Raw genomic sequence first — 18,027 nt, 5'->3', positions numbered from 1 at the left:
AAACATATATATGGGAGCTATGTCTTAACATAGACCGACTTATATGAAACCTTACACTTGCATTGGAACTTTAAACAAAACAACTCACGCTAAATTTTGAAGAAATCGGCCCAAAATTGTGCCTACTATAGCCTTTAAAGTCCATATCGGATGAAAGATATATATGGGAGGTATGTCTAAATCTGATCCGATTTTTATGAAATTTTGCACGCATATTAAGACGTCAAATAAAGCACACCTTGTAAAATAAGGTAAAGATCGGACCAAAATTGTGGCTGCTACAGCCTTTAAACTCCAAATCGGATAAAAGATATATATGGGTGCTATATCTAAATTTGTACCGATTTTTATGAAATTTCGTAGTCATTTTGAAACTTTAAAGAAAACACCTCATGCCAAATTTTGTAAAGATCGGACCATAAATTGTGGCTGCTACAGCCTTAAAAGGCCATATCGGATGAAAGGTATATATGAAAGCTATATCTAAATTCGAACCGATTTTTATGAAATTTTGCACACATATTAGGACGTTGAATAAAACAATCCATGCCAAATTTTGTAAAGCTCACACCAAAATTGTGGCTTTTACAGCCTTAAAAGACCATATGAGATGGAAGATATATATGGGAGCTATATTTAAATCTGAGCCGATTTTTTTTTAAATCAATAGCGTTTGTCCTTGGGCTAAAAAAGAGATCAGCGCAAAATTTCATGACAATCGGACAAGGAATGCAACCTGTACCTTGATCATAAGAATACATGGACAGACAGACAGACAGACGTACATAGCTAAATCGAATCAGGAAGTGATTCTAAGCCGATCGGTATACTTATCAATAGGGGTAGCTCTTTTCCTTCTTAGCGTTGCAAACAAATGCAAAAACTTATAATACCCTGTACCACAGTGGTGGTGCCATGGCAGTTGAAAGAAATTTCTGTTCGACCGCCAACATTTACAGCATTATTATTAAAACGCCTACCATAACTCATTTGTCACAATATTGGCCCCTCTAGTGGCTAAAAAATTCGAATCGGTCATCCGTTTGTATGACAACTTTATCTAGAAAGCTAATGTGGCGCTAATGTGATGATGATCATTTGGGTTCATATACTACATCAGAAAAAATTTTTAACGGTGGTTATCACCTCAATAATCCCAACAATATTTGTGATGCATTCAGCCATGCCAAAACTTGCATCGCACCGCACTTATTGAGATGTCTCCTGGCGGTTCTTAATGGGCAAATTTGTAATAGCTCAATCTGAACGGGTTTGGCCCCTTTACAATCTCAACCGACCAATAAGAAGTACTTGTACAAACTTTCAGATTACTAGCAGGTTAGGAAGCGTACCCCCATCTTTGATGGATGGTATAATGAAAAATCTAAAAGCCATATCAGTTGGTCTTATTTTGCAACACGAAATCTGAATTCCACTGTACATACCTTAAATCTAATCGTTGAATTACAGCATGCAGCAAATATTTATACTAATGTTTCAATTACAACTGCTGGCAACTATCATACTTTTATCCAACTATTACTTCTAACGCCCTCATTCTGATATCTTTAATATCAACATTGCCTTTTTAGCAATTTACTGTGTTGTGCAACATCTGCATCGCTTCAACTACATTTGAATACAGTATACCGTATGTTTCAATATAGTCGACTTCTTTTCTATATATATATAGGCTCTGGTATATCTTCATCAAGAGCAATTCTCAATTAGGCCACGAAATTCAAACTTCAATGATATGATGAAATTTTGTGATCTCTAGTTGTGTGGCTTATACTAACTTCTGAGTTATTTGTGAGTCAGGGCCTAGACTTGTAACCAACTTTATAAAATGGTTGCCTTAAACTCCTTTAGTTCAGTCTGGATAAAATTTACTCTGTGAATCCGTATGCAATATTCAAGTCCTTATTATTTATTATTCTTTTGTTTGTTTTTAGGAAGAATGCATTTTCTGTGAATTCTAGTTTATGGCATGTGAAGCTCTTTAGTTTTGTTGAACTCTTCATTATATTCCAACAGTTTTGTTTGCTCATTGTTTACCATCCCCACTGAGTTTGTCTCTTTATCTCCTTTGGTTTTCAATGTCTTCGCATAAACTCGTACTTCAAACAACAACATAAGAGTTCAAACTGTAACATTTTCAAACTAAGGCGAAAAACAAATCCGAAAAGAATACAAATTTGGATTTAGGATATAGTGAGAAAATGTTGATAGTTTCGAATTCGGCCTTCATGATAACCTCATCTTCTCTCTAAATCAACAACAAACCAACAACAATGACACCAATTCTTTTATGAATGAGAACAAAATCTGAAAAGACCTATTTGTAGTTTTAAATAAATTAGCTTATAGAATCTTACGAGGAATGTATCATAGAAAACGTTTAATTTAGCAAACATTATTTTAGTTTTCCTCAATTTTATAAACATTAGAAAAAGCCAAGCTAGAACTGTTAACCACATAGAATTATTTATTTTTATGGCAATAATCAACATAATCAATAACTTTATCTATCAGTAAACTACTATCAGTTAATCATCTATTCACTATTTCATCTATAAACTATAATCATTATAGCATATCTACAAAAACTTGCTAAACAAATTTAAATTTAATCGTACCAATTAAAATAAACCAACCAACCAACCAACATTACTACATATATTGTTATTTATTGAAAATCATTTGTTCTGTGTATGTATAATTATTCAAAAGTATGAAAACAATCAAACATTTCATCAACGTATCATCATGCTAAACATCCCCAAAAGTCATAGCGAATGTAATTACGATTTACTTAAGTTACGCCAGCCCATAAAGGAGTTCATATTACATTTAGTCGTAACTGCATATGAAATGCCCTCCCCAGCATGCTCTCTCTCTCTCATCTTAGACAAAAAAAAAAAATAAAACAGCATCAACTCGGTTATTCGTTGAATTTTCCATTCCACCAGTCAGAAAAGCCACCTTATTTCGTAGGAGCCCACGGTAGTCATGGTCTTGCAAAACAGCAAAACAATTAAAAAACCAGGTCAAGCCACAAACGACAGATATATCATAATCGCCGTCATTAACATAACTCGTATCAAATGCTACAAATTGTGACTTAATTTTCAATTTCAAATATTTTGTTAAACTTTTTTTTTCAAATATTTAAAACTATTTTTTTCTTTTCATTTAATAATACACACCATCATTTATGTGTTTAAATTTGTTATATTGGGTTGCCCAAAAAGTAATTGCGGATTTTTTAAAAGAAAGTAAATGCATTTTTAATAAAACTTAGAATGAACTTTAATCAAATATAGTTTTTTTACACTTTTTTTCTAAAGCAAGCTAAAAGTAACAGCTGATAACTGACAGAAGAAAGAATGCAATTCCAGAGTCACAAGCTGTGAAAAAATTTGTCAACGCCGACTATATGAAAAATCCGCAATTACTTTTTGGGCAATCCAATACTTTTCAACAGAAATGTCCATCCATGATTTGAAATATTTTTATCTATTTAAGTCAACGAGTGTTGGGATTTCAGTTTTAAAACTTTTTCTTATACAATTAAATGCAATAAAAAAAATTAAAAATTTTATAGTAAATAAATTAAGGCGGTTTGCACACATTATCTGATAAAGTCGGAGTGTCAAGTTATTCTTAACACCGTTGAGGTGGATTTTGACAATCGGGAGTAAATTACAATATATTTTACTTTCTACCACTATCGAGAAGAAGATTTATGCATTTCTTCCTATCCGACCATTTACAGGTCGCATTTTCTTGTCCCAATCTAACCAACAGATGGTGAGATTGGACATGCAGTTCGGGCTCAGCTATAACAAGTAAAAGTGTGCTAAGTTCGGCCGGGCGGAATCTTATATACCAACATGGATGGCATTTGTCGAGTTCTTTGCGCGGTATCTCTGTTTAGGCAAACAAAGAATAATGAATAAGAACTGTTCTGGAGCTATATTAAGTTGTAGTTCTCGTCATTGTATAATATTTCAGTCCATTCGGATAAGAATTGCGCCTTGTAGGGGCTCAAGAAGCAAAAACGGGAAATCGGTTTATAGGGGAGCCGTACCAAGCTATAGATCGAATCAGGTCATGGAAGAAGCCGTGGTACAAAATTTCTGCCAAATCGGATGAGAATTGCGCCCTCTAGAGGCTCAAGAAGTCAAGATCCCAGATCGGTTTATATGGTAGCTATATCAGGTTGCAGACCGATTTCGACCATACTTAGCGCAGTTGTTGGAGGTGATACAAATACACCAGGTGCCGGATTTCTGCCAAATCGGATGAGAATTGCGCCCTCTGCAGGCTCAAGAAGTCAAAACCCAAAATCGGTTTATATGGCAGCTACGTCAGGTCATGAACCGATTTGAGCCATACTTAGCACAGTTGTTGGAAGTCATAATAAAACACCTCACGCATAATTTCAGCCAAATCGGATAAGAATTGCGTCCTCTAGCGGCCCAAGAAGTCAAGTTCTAAGATCGGTTTATTTGGCAGCTGTACCAGTTGTAGGCCGACCATACTTAGCGCAGTTGTTGGAGGTGATACAAATACACTACGAGCCGAATTTCAGCCAAATCGGGCGATAATTGATAATATATCAAAACATGGAGCGATTTGGCCCATTTACAATCCCAACCGACCTACACTAATAAAAAGTATTTGTGCAAAATTTCAAGTGCCTAGCCTAACTCCTTCGATTGTTAGCGTGCTTTCGACAGATAGACGGACGGACATGTCAAGGTCGACTTAAAATGAAATGACAATCGAGAATATATATACTTTATGGGGTCTCTGACGCATATTTCGAGGGAAGGAATGTTTGTGTGCAAATTTGCATTAATTTTTTCAAGTTTTTTTAATTTGAAGTTGTTTATTCTATTCTATTTTATTTCATTTAATTTATTTAATTTTATATGTTAAGTTTATTTCAGATTATTTGAGTTTGAGTATTTTATTTTTATTTTATTTTATTTTATTTTATTTTATTTTATTTTATTTTATTTTATTTTATTTTATTTTATTTTATTTTATTTTATTTTATTTTATTTTATTTTATTTTATTTTATTTTATTTTATTTTATTTTATTTTATTTTATTTTATTTTATTTTATTTTATTTTATTTTATTTTATTTTATTTTATTTTATTTTATTTTATTTTATTTTATTTTATTTTATTTTATTTTATTTTATTTTATTTTATTTTATTTTATTTTATTTTATTTTATTTTATTTTATTTTATTTTATTTTATTTTATTTTATTTTATTTTATTTTATTTTATTTTATTTTATTTTATTTTATTTTATTTTATTTTATTTTATTTTATTTTATTTTATTTTATTTTATTTTATTTTATTTTATTTTATTTTATTTTATTTTATTTTATTTTATTTTATTTTATTTTATTTTATTTTATTTTATTTTATTTTATTTTATTTTATTTTATTTTATTTTATTTTATTTTATTTTATTTTATTTTATTTTATTTTATTTTATTTTATTTTATTTTATTTTATTTTATTTTATTTTATTTTATTTTATTTTATTTTATTTTATTTTATTTTATTTTATTTTATTTTATTTTATTTTATTTTATTTTATTTTATTTTATTTTATTTTATTTTATTTTATTTTATTTTATTTTATTTTATTTTATTTTATTTTATTTTATTTTATTTTATTATATTTTATTTTATTTTATTTTATTTTATTTTATTTTAATATTGTTGTTTTTAATTCAAGCTCGAGGTCTTTCTTTCTATAAAGTTTTTGTTTGTTTTTTGTTTCTTATTTAGGTATATATGATTCATTTTTTTCATTTTCATTTTTTAGTTACCTCTTTTAAATTGTAATCCCAATTACAAAATGAACATTGACTTTTTTAGACTTTCCTCCTCTTACATTCAAATATTTCATTTTACTTCTATTTGTATTGACATTTCCCTTAATTTTTTTCCCTTTATTTGTTAACTTTAACATTTTCATGTCTCATTTGATTTATTATGCCATTTGTATTCCCTTTTACAGTCATTTTGCATTACAAGTTACAGGGGGACACAGAGTATACAAAGGCTACTAATAATCTCAACAATCAATGTCTATCACATTCCAATATCAAAGGAAATAAATGGAAAAAAGTTTTGACATTTTGGCCAAAGGCCTCTTTTTAAGAAAAAGAAAATGATTGACAGCTTAAAAAAATTAAATACTCTTTGCGCCACTGTTTTTGTAATCCGAATATTGTAGAAAAAGGCGCAGCAAACAACGCCGCCGCCGTCTAAGCAGCCGCCAACGCCACAGCTATGATTTAGTATTTGTTTGTGTTGTCATCACAACTCGCACTTGTCATTGGTCTTTTGTGTTTACTTTTGCCGTTTGGTTTTGTTTTCTTTTTTTTGTGAGATTTTTTGTTGTCTTATTGACCATTTCATTCATTTGTGTGTTTTATACCCTTGTGTCTCGCTGTAATCGCCATCACCACCGCCACCAAGACTCTACTACCTCCTAACTACACCATCACTAACAACACACAAACAATCACCATCCAAAGGAAATAAATCATTTTATAATTTGTGTCAGTCGAATATTTGTTGCCCGCCACAAGTATGTTTTTGATTTTTCCATTGTTGTACAATTATTTATTTTTTGTTTTGTTGTTGTTATTACATATATATATTTTTTCCATGGTTTGGTTTAGTCTCGTTGTTGTTTGTTTTTATAGTTTCGAATATTTTTTGATGCTATGCCAAATTGTTTGTTGTGAATTTTGTTTTTGTGGTTTGTCTAAAGAGAAAACATTTTTTTAAAAATAAACAACAACATAAATTAACATAACATTATTACTAATTTACTAACATTTTGTGTGAGTGTGCGTCTGCGTGTATGTACGTAACCTTAATTATTAACAACATTAACTTATTACAAAATCCCTACAAATGAAATCCTAAGCGATTTTTGGTTTGAATAATTTTTATTTTGTTTCTTCCTTTGTATTTGAGTTATTTGATTTTGTGAACTTTTTGTTTCGTTTTCCTTTTTTTTTATAAAAATTATAAATGTTGTGTCTTTTGATTTATGAGAATTTGTTGAGAAGATTCCTTGTAATAACATAAATAATTTTCTACTCTACTTTTTTTGCTACAACTCCCTTATAACACGGCGATCGAATGCGACGTTTGTATGTGTTTGTGACAACATTTGAAAAAAAAAAATCCAAATAAAATCACACACACTCAAACATACACTTTTAATCATAATGGATGTTACAACGATGTGCTACGCTACGTTACGCCACGCTGCGTTACATGCGTTACCCAATAAAACGTATGTCCACGATGTCGGGTGTTTAATGTCTGATGTTCGATGTCTGCTGTATGGAATTCAAATTTGTTGCAAAAATTGGACTAATTTGCAACAACGACGACGTTAACAACAACAGGAAATTACTCGCGTCTTGCATGCGAGATACAATTTGTGCGTTCGATGGGCTATTATCTTATTCAAATTTATATACCCTCTGGACTGATCGTTATTATATCATGGGTATCATTTTGGCTTAATCGTAATGCTACACCAGCCCGTGTAGCTTTAGGTGTCACCACTGTGTTGACCATGACAACTTTGATGTCATCGACAAATGCTGCGCTGCCGAAAATTTCTTATGTCAAATCGATTGACGTCTATCTCGGAACATGTTTCGTGATGGTCTTTGCCAGTTTATTGGGTAAACAAAAATCAAACTTCTGACATTTTGTACATGTGTAACTTTTTTTTTTTCTTTGTAAACCGTATTCTACTACATCTACTAAGTACTTGGTCTAATTCTATATCTTTTCCGTTTATCATTGAGTTTCCTGTACATTTTTTGCGTTTTTGTGTTTCTTTTTAAACATTTTTATGTCGTCTTTCTTATAAGTGTGTCCTTAATTTATCCGTGTACATTTTGTAGAAAATTAATGAGAAAATCAAAGAGAACACACTGATCCAAGCCTTCTTTCCCAACAAAATCAAAAACCATAAAAGCTGGCAAAACATTGGCCCAACCCTCTCCAAACAAAGGGAACAGACCTATTACAAGTGCAATAACGAATGTTTTGTTAGCTTATGGCCTTGGACACCCAATATAACGTACATACTACTACTACTTCTACTACTACTACTACTACTATCTACCACTATTACTGTATACTACATAGATTTTCTTCTTCTTCTACTTCTATCTGTAAATTATTTGAAAAGTAAATACAAATACAAATCTTACAAACAAACGCATAACGTAATAGTACAAAATTCTGCTATCTGGCGAAGACAACATGTGCTGCCAACCACAATACCAAGCCAGTACCTGTTGTGTTCGTTTGCATACACACCACTTATACAAATACACCACACTTTACTACTACCACGAACACCACCACAGCCACCACCAATTCACTTCAACAGTAAGCCCTCGATAAGCTACTTTTTCAAAAGAGAAACAAAGCAACATTTTTATAAACCTCGCAATAAGTTCGAAATTTCTTGTGCTTATTGCCTATACTCTCACAAGAAACACAAAAACATAAAAAATATTCATCACACAAAAGAGCACTCCTATATACAGACCAAATACACTTTAATACTAACCACAAAAACAGGATTAACATATACACATATAACAGAAGAGTCAACACTTTCTAACAAGCATGCACTGAAAGAAATTGTTTCGTAAGAATAACGCAATACGCAATTGTAAAAAATACATTTGACATTTAACACACTAACAAAATTCCAGCACTATTGAAAAATGAACCTCCTAAAGGTTTACTGCTATAGCGGTTTGTACTTTTTCAAATACTTAAAGAAAATTTAACTTATGAAACTATTTTCAATAAGAAAATTGTATCCCTTGGCCTTTCTCTTAATCATACTTTTACCCTGGACGAAATCTTGATGGGAATAGATAACCATAACATGCTGGTTTGCTTAAGTATACTGCAAATAGGTTATGTGTATTTTAATATTATTCGATTATTCGTTTATTTTAAAACTCAGGCTCAACGATTAATCGAACAAGACCGAAGGCGGTTGTCGATTAATCGATTCAACTATTAATCGGTTTATATGTCTAATTTACGTTTTTGAGATTTTGACCTTTACATAGGTGTCGTTTTGATTTGTGAATAGGACAAATGGAGCCAGTTTATTCAAAATATTCTCATCCCATTCGAATGAAATTTTTCCCAAATAAGGTTCAAATGATTAAACAAAACACAGACGAATGACTCGATTCATATGTTTCTAAACTTTTTTAACATCAAAACGATTAATCGATTAATCGTTCTATATTATTCGATTGTTTGTTTATTAGAAAATATTTCATTTTCAATTGTCCGATTATTTTGAAAGGTCACGCTTAATGGATTAATCGAATAACGATTAATCGAGTGTACACCCTAACTGCAAACAAACTTCTTTAGAAACATTGTTACAGTAAAGGGAAGCATCCTTGCTTAGATGATCGAAACGAATGCCGAAAAAATCTCAAGGCGTTTCCCCAATAGTAACACGAAGTGTCGAAATGTCTCCCATCGATTGATTTTTCCTAGAAGGACCAGTTCTTTTATCTTCTCGTTCTTATATTCACTCAACATGACCTAAATAACACAGATTTTGTACAAGTTGTCGCAACCTTTAATTAGCGTTTGATATTCTGCAAATGTTCATTTCCTTTATATGAAACTTCTTCTATTTTCGTATATGGAGCATTTATGCAGCAGGTGTTGTTAGTTTCCTCATCTTCAGAGTACTCGCGATGTTCGCAGAAATCGTTGAGTGCGATCTCTGTTTTAGCCAATGATAACAAAGCTGTGGACAATTTCCAGTTTCATCTAAGCCAACTAATTTTGGTTATCCCCTCCAAATGCTGGCAACATTTGTGAGGTACTATTGCATGTAAAAACCTCTCCCCAAGGAGGTGTCGCATTGCGGCACGCCGTTCGGACTTATCATTGAGCTAAACTGTTGAACCGGACAGCACTATTTTTTTTGTGGAAAGTTTCCCCTATTCCTTAATGGAATGTTCAAGGGCAAATTTTGAATTTTGGAGGCCACCGTGGCTCAGAGGTTAGCATGTCCGCCTATGACGCTGAACGCCCGGTTTCGAACCCTGGCGAGACCATCAGAAAGAATTTTCAGCGGTGGTTTTCTTCTCCCAATGCTGGCAAAATTTGTGAGGTACTATGCCATGTAAAACTTCTCTCCAAAAAGGTGTCGCACTGCGGCATGCCGTTCGGACTCGGCTATGAAAAGGAGGCTTAAAAACTTGAATCGGACTGCACTCATTGATATGTGAGAAGTTTTCTCCTGTTCCTTAGTGAAATGTTCATGGGCAAAGTTTGCATTTGCATGAGCAATTTTGCATTTGGACATAATTTTTCCGTATCTATAGACGTGATTACATTACGCTTGTTGGAGATATGTTAAATATGTCTGTTATATGACGCTTAAAGCAAATTAATAGGTTCCCGTTCGACAAATACGCCAACTCTTCAAGTTTCCAGGATATTTCCGCGGTACTGCACAAAGTACACTGGAAATGAAATCCATTGGGCAAAAGCCCATAGCATCGATTTGAGATGTTATTTATGAGTTATGTAAAAATGCGATAGTAGTCAAGAACCGTTTTAAAAAATGTTAACTTAGAGAAATAAGACAATTTTCGTCAGTAACTACCGTTATTATTTTATTCAATACCAAACACTTTAAAAGTGTCATTAAGAGATTCACTTTCGCCAAGTTAGTCGACTCCAATCTTCTGCCCTCTCATTCGCCGATACTCGGTTATGGCCTAACACGCAAAAAATGCAAAGGGCGTTAATCTACTTCTTATACATTCGCAACCTTAACGTCCTGTTATGGCCCTTATAGCCAACTTACAATACTCTGTTTACGCTCGACGTCCCTGCATTGGCATTGTATCACTTCTCACAATGTGTGAACGCCCGGATTGGCGCCTGCATTTCCGTGTTATGGTCAGACAGATAGAAGGAAAACTCAAGACCTGTTTGCTTCGATCCATTAGTGGTGCATAACATACCATCAGACCAAGACAGTGACGCTGGCTACAGTGTCACGCACTCGACCTTAAGTGGCTTCTAAGTTTCCGATCCGAAAGCTCTTCGAATGCTGCCAGCGATAGTATGGCCTGCTGCTACCATTTTCCACTCCTCCGTTGTTGTAATTTTTTAAAGTCTTTATTTCGTACCTCCTCTCCATCGCCGTTCAACATACTGCTGAGCCGTATGTTAGTATTGCTATAATTATTCTCCTAAAGTGGTGGCCACCGTACCGCAGAGTTAAGCATGTCCGCCTATGACGCTAAACGCCTGGGTTTGAATCCTGGCGAGACCATCAGAAAAAAATTTTTCTGCGGTTTTTTCACCTTCTTGTAACATGATTGCAACATTAATGAGGTACTATGCCATGTAAAAACTTCTCTCCAAAGAGATGTCGCACTGCGGTACGCCGTGAGAACTCCGCTATAAAAAGGACGTCCTTTATCATTGAGCTTAAAATCGAATCGGAATGCACTCATTAATATGTGAGAAATTTGACCCTGTTCTCCGTGAGAACTTGGGCAAAATTTGCAATTTTATTCTCCTATAGAGCTAGTGGACTATCAGGACCCACCTCCAACCTTTGTACCTCTCTACAACTGTAACTCTTACTAGTACGCTCCTGAGTTTCCTGGCCAAGATTTGAGGTGGTCGGATATAAAACCCGTTTTTTGGAGAAAGGACGTTGCCACGAATTGGGTCTTCCTGGTGGGCCAATTCGTGGCAACGTCTTCTCTGGATTAACGTTCTAAATCTAGCTCGTTCGTATGCTATCTGCGAATTTTAGGCTTCATAACGCAGTTATGATAATTCCGTTTTATGACGTGGGCTATAAAAATCTACTTCGTATTGATACTTCACATATTTTGTTTAAATTTTTTGTTTACTACAAAAAACCCACAAAAATTAAAAAAAAAAACTACAACCCAGATCGCCCATTTACTTGCGACACATATTCTGAGGTTAAGGAGATAATGGATATGGAAAGGGAATCCCTGGCAACATTTTATTGGTAATTCTGGCAAATTTTTTTTTTTTTAAGGTATAAACAAAAAATTGCAAAAATTCTCAAATTATCAACAAAGCCAACATTTGAAAACTTTTACTAAACGAAACAATTCTTTCAGTGTAGGCCAAAAGTTTCTTGGAACAAGAGACCCAATCCAAAGAGGACAGATCACAAAGCCACTAAACAAGGACCCCTTGAGGTCTACATAAAACAAAACACACACTCACTCTCTCTCTATCTCTCTAAGTCTCTCTTGTCCATCCAAGAAAATTTTAATGCCAATAACTTAATTCGTTGCAGAACAAGACAAAACAAAAGCAAATGCAAACATGATAAAATGAACAGCAAAACACACAAAAGAAATCTCTTTTTTCGTATTTGTTTCTTTTTTAACGAAAAGAAACTTTATCACCATCATGCGAAGAAAATAAATACAAACTCATTGTTGTTGCGACTTTTCGCCTTCCAAGCCAAAGAGTTTCGAGTCACTCGAACCCACCGGACCCCTTTTGAACTCTCACTACCTCTCTCTCTCTCTCTCTCGCTCTACATTCGCTCTCCTCTATACCACTATAAAAACACAACGTTCAACAAAAAAAGTAATCATTCCTAATGCCGCCAAAAGACCACTTTTTTAACTACAACAACAAATATTAGTATAAAAAAAATATTAAACTAACACCCACCCATGGCACGCGCGTCATGCATTTACAGCAGAGCAGCTTCGAAATGAAAATAAATAACTAAAAGTAAAAGAACTTAAAGAAAATCTAAAGAAAAACTGATCACAGATAAGCCAACAGAGACAGACATCCGACTGTTAAGCAAAGCAAGATTATGTCATGTTTTCCCTGCACTTGGGCCGGCCACCTAAGTGAGTCGGCCAGAGTGTCTCTATGCAATATGCGATTGCATAGAAAACGAAATCAATGAAAAATGCATTGCTCCTTGTTGTTTAGACGACAATGGGCAGAGATGCATGCCTTTACATGGGGTGAAAACATGCCATAACCTGCAATGATACCCTGATATCATATACGCCCAGCTTCCGCCAATTCCGTCAAGAGTCCAACAACGAAATATCCAAAATGCTAAATTACAACCCAGAATGAAAGATAAAAACGCAGCGTGTGGTGAAATCACTTGAACTTTGCTGCTGCTGCTGCTGCTGATGATGATTTGCTACCCAAGCTCCCTACTTGCCCATATCTTAGCCACTTTCCCATCCCCTACTTAAAGTCTTTCCTGCTCCTTCCCTACCCGCTTTAACTCTGTCGTTTCGACACTGACTAACAAGGTATGTATCTAACTTAGCCAAGACTTTTGCCACAGACACTCGGCTTGCAGCATGCTGCATGCTGGGACCAATCTGTTCATCATGGTTCTGCTATCACAAAACAATAAAACGCAAACGCAGCAGGCACTTTATTCCCATTCTGATACATCAGAGGGGGGCCGATGTGCCAGACAGATATTATTCTTCTCCGCCTTTTAAAACAAAAATAAAAACAAAACAAAACGCTTGTCACGCCAACCACTAAGCATATGCGAAACATTAAAAGTAAGTACACACGCAAAGCAAAAAACCAAAAAAAAAAAAATAAACAATAACCAAAGACGACCATGTGATATTTGCCACATAATATCACGTGTCTGCCGCAATTAGTTTCCTTTTTTAAAATGGTACAGGTATCCTGCTTTCTATAGCTTTTGGCGTCGTTCCAGCGGTTATCATCAGATATTCTACGCACTTCGACATAATCATAACCACCACCACCACCACAACAACCACCACCATGCAACGGCTACCCCTTTCCTTTTGAAAAAAAAAACTTTAATTAGCATAACAACAAACATTATTGAACTTAGGGAACGGTTTGGGGGCTGTCCAAGCTAAAAATCCCTAAAACAAATACAAGGACATGACCCCCAAAAATAAAAAAACAACCTAACTCGGTCTAATTGGATACCGGTAGAACATAATGCGAGAATTTATTGAACAGCATAGAAAACATAAACTAAATACCTATACGAAACATTGCACCCAAAACCATATACGAGAAAAATCTGCATTCGCTTTACATTGATTACTTCATTACCTCTAATGACTTAATGGAGGCCAAGGCAACCCGAGCCATTTTTTGCGGCCCATTTTCGTCACCCACATAGATAGAGTATGTGGGTCATCGTATGGGCGAAAACGCGACGTAAAAAATGTTCGTGTTGTCTCAGTCTTAAATTGAAATAAAAATACAACATTGTGACATTATCATATGGTTACTGCATTGACTTCATTACATGATTACTTGAGTACTCGATTACTCTAACTGTGACGAAATTATCTCATGCCATACATATTTCATTATGCTAACTGTTAACTCAAAAACATGTCGTATGCTACAATGACATTCTAAGAAACCTTAAAAAATGAAACAAAATACCTTTTCTTTTTAATGAAGTCTTAAACAGAACTTTATAATACTCTAAGCCATTAGCCATTGGTTTACTAAAACCCCTTAAATGAAAAGTTTGTAACATATGCAACAAACAATAGGCAATTATGATAACATTAGACAAGAATTTATTTGTATATATATATAAGAGAAACTGCGAAATAGGCTACGATATTATATGACTATAGGAAAACTAAAATAAAAACTAATTGAAACCATAAAACTCAAATATATAGAAAGAATGAAATAAATTCAAATAAAATAAACTAAAGTAAAAAAATTTAAAAGATAAAATTTTAAAGTTCACATAAACTCAAAGTCTTTCTATTGTAAAATATTTTAATATAAAACTTAAATTAAATTGCAATATAAACATAAATCCTTTCGCATAGTGTTACATTTGTTGCAGTGATTGACATTGAGTTATGACATTCTTGATGATATGAAATCATTACAACAACAAGGTTGGTTTAGTTTTAAGAACTGTTTATTCAACACCATTATGACGACAACGAAATTCAATACGACCAAATTCAGCATGTATTGAACTATTACAGCTCTTCAATATTTACCTAAAATCAAACATTTATTGTCTTATCATCTAGGACCATACTACAATGTATTACCACAACACAATGACCACACCAATATGCTTTGAAAAATACCACATATACATTAACAATTGACTAATTAACTTGTAATCTATAGGTAATATCAACGATGTCTATCAAATTGATCTATTATGAATTCAATCACTTTATAACCAAAGTGTTAATTATATTAAATATTTAATGGAACTATATAATGTGGTTTTTTATTCTTCATTAATTACTATTTTCTTTAACGTAGTGTTTATTTAACAAACAAACTGCCACCATCAAACCTCAAACTACAAAAAATTGGGTGACCAATTGGCATAAAATTTAAATGCATAATTTAACTCTTTCTTAATTTTTCCTTTTCAAGTTTGTTTTCTATGAGATCTACTAATTCTTTGTCTCTAAATACAGATTATGTTATGTTAATAGAGATATGTAATCAAGGGCAATTTGGTATAATGAAAATAATTCTGTTTGTTAGATGTGACTTTTGTATCAGTTTCAAATAAATTTCGATTCAAGTGCATTTGATTGAACCTGAGTATATTAGGAAAATCAGATATATAACCCTAAAAAAAGTATATATATATATGTGAAATATTTAATACAACTACAATTAAAACAACATAGTTACTTAATTAAACTATATAATTTAGGTACTGCAGGCTTATATGAGCACATAGTATTTAAGAATTAACATTATTTGTACAGGTCTTTTAAACTTTCGAGAACTACAATGAAGTTACTAAAAAAAACTTCAAGGCTTTATTATCGTTTGCACTTATTCCTTAAATATTTTATATTATGTGTAGTATTAGATATACAAATTTAAAACAAAATATCTTAAAATATATAATAAGTATTCATATGCTTCAGAAATATCTTATTTTTCTACATGTACTTCATATCGATTACCAAAATTAATATTCTAATCTCATAATACAACATACTTATCATAATTTTTTATCGTTTGAGTATTATAGACATATTATAAACCACATATTGCTAATGAAAATTTGCTACTTTTCAGCTGAGTTGAACGAACACCAGAAGACGAAATGCTTGTGGAAATATACTCAAAGGAATCTCTCTCCATTTTACATTAGCCACGATATTGAAAAACAAAAAAAAAATGCAAAATTTTTGAATTCTAAGATGTGAGGGATAATTTCAACAACATTTGAGAACATATGCGAACATCTTTTTTTATTTGCTCATGAATTGGTATAATTATTTTAATAATAACAAGTAAAAGCGTGCTAAGTTCGCCCGGGCCGAATCTTATATACCCTCCACCATGGATCGCATTTGTCGAGTTCAATGCGCGGTATCTCTTTTTAGGCAAACAAAGAATATTGAATAAGAACTGTTATGCTATTGGAGATATAAAAAGTTATAGTCCAATTGCGAATATAAATGAATGCTGAACATTGTAGAAGTCATTGTGTAATATTTCAGTGCATTCCGATAAGAATTGCGCCTTGTAGGGGCTCAAGAAGCAAAATCGGGAAATCGCTTTATATGGGAGCTGTATCAAGCTATTGATCGATTCACATCATATTAGACACGTATGTTGAAGGTCATGATAGAAGCCGTTGTACAAAATTTCTTCCAAATCGGATGAGAATAGCGCCCTCTAGAGGCTCAAGAAGTCAAGATCTCAGATCGGTTTATATGCCAGCTACATCAGGTTATGTACCGATTTATGCCATACTTGGTATAGTTATTGGAAGTCATAACAAAACACTTCATGGAAAATTTCAGCCAAATCGTATGAGAATTACGCGCTCTATTGGCTCTAGACGTCAAGATTCAAGATCGGTTTATATGACAGCTATACCAAATTATCAACCGATTTAAATCATACTTAACACAGTTGTTGGAAGTGATACCAAAACACTACGTGCAAAATTTCAGTCAAATGGGACGAGAATTGCGCGCTCTATTGGCTCAAGAAGTCAAGATCCAAGATCGGTTTATATGGCAGCTATATCAAAACATGGACCGATTTTGGCCCATTTGCAATCCCAACTGACCTACACTAATGACGAAATTAGTATACCCCTCCCTTTGGTGGAGGGTATAAAAATAAATTTTATTATTTAACTACATTAGCATTATTTTAACTAAACAAAAATATATAGTGTAGGTTATGGAAAAACTTTTAGAAAAACTGACAAAAATTAGGGTTAATTTGACCTAAGTGCATTAGCGTGGCTAGGGAGTCCTTTGGGGGGGGAGGTGGACTTAGCCACCCCCAGAGAATCTGTAGCCTCTCAGAATTTTTGTCAATATATATATTTTTTTAAGTCCATATACACTTGTTTTCGTTTAGCTTATCTACACAAAAAACAAGTAAAAAGGCGTTAAGTTAGGCCGGGTCGAACTTTAAATAGTAGTGGGTATCCATGTAAACCACCTTTTGTCATAATTCGGTACAATAGCATTATATATGCCCCCATAGCAGCATTATCGAAATATGACCCGATGTGGACCAAATTCGACACGGATATTGAGAGGTCTAATAATTACAAGACATTGGTAAATTTTGTAGAACAAAATATTGGTCTTTTTAGTAGCCATATCCAAATATAGACCGATCTGAATCATATGCGACTCGGATGTCGAAAAGCCTAACATAAGTCACTGTATTAAATTTCAGCGAAATCAGATTATAAATCTGTTCATGATGGGGCCAAGACTTAAAATCGAGAGATCGGTCTATATGACAGATGTATCCAAATTTGAACCGATCTAGGCCAAATTGAAGAATAATGTTGAAGGGCCTAACACAACTCACTGTCCCGAATTTCGGCGAAATCGGATAATAAATGCGACTTTTA

At 33.3% G+C, this 18,027-nt stretch overlaps 1 protein-coding gene across 5 annotated transcripts in view; it reads left to right on the top strand.

Annotated features, from left to right (window-relative positions):
• The window catches only part of LOC106089047 (gamma-aminobutyric acid receptor subunit beta), a 144,681-nt gene that overhangs the window by 102,512 nt on the left and 24,142 nt on the right, over positions 1 to 18,027 (top strand). For all 5 annotated transcript variants that reach the window (XM_059361251.1, XM_059361250.1, XM_059361249.1 and 2 more), the window contains one exon: positions 7,466 to 7,750. In XM_059361251.1, the coding sequence (XP_059217234.1) occupies positions 7,466 to 7,750 (285 nt within the window). The remainder of the gene's footprint in view (positions 1 to 7,465; positions 7,751 to 18,027) is intronic.

The sequence above is a fragment of the Stomoxys calcitrans genome, chromosome 1 (assembly GCF_963082655.1).
Source record: "Stomoxys calcitrans chromosome 1, idStoCalc2.1, whole genome shotgun sequence".
NCBI classification, from domain to species: domain Eukaryota; kingdom Metazoa; phylum Arthropoda; class Insecta; order Diptera; family Muscidae; genus Stomoxys; species Stomoxys calcitrans.
The sequence above is the reverse complement of the archived record's forward strand: the minus strand, read 5'-3'. Positions and strand labels throughout refer to the sequence as shown.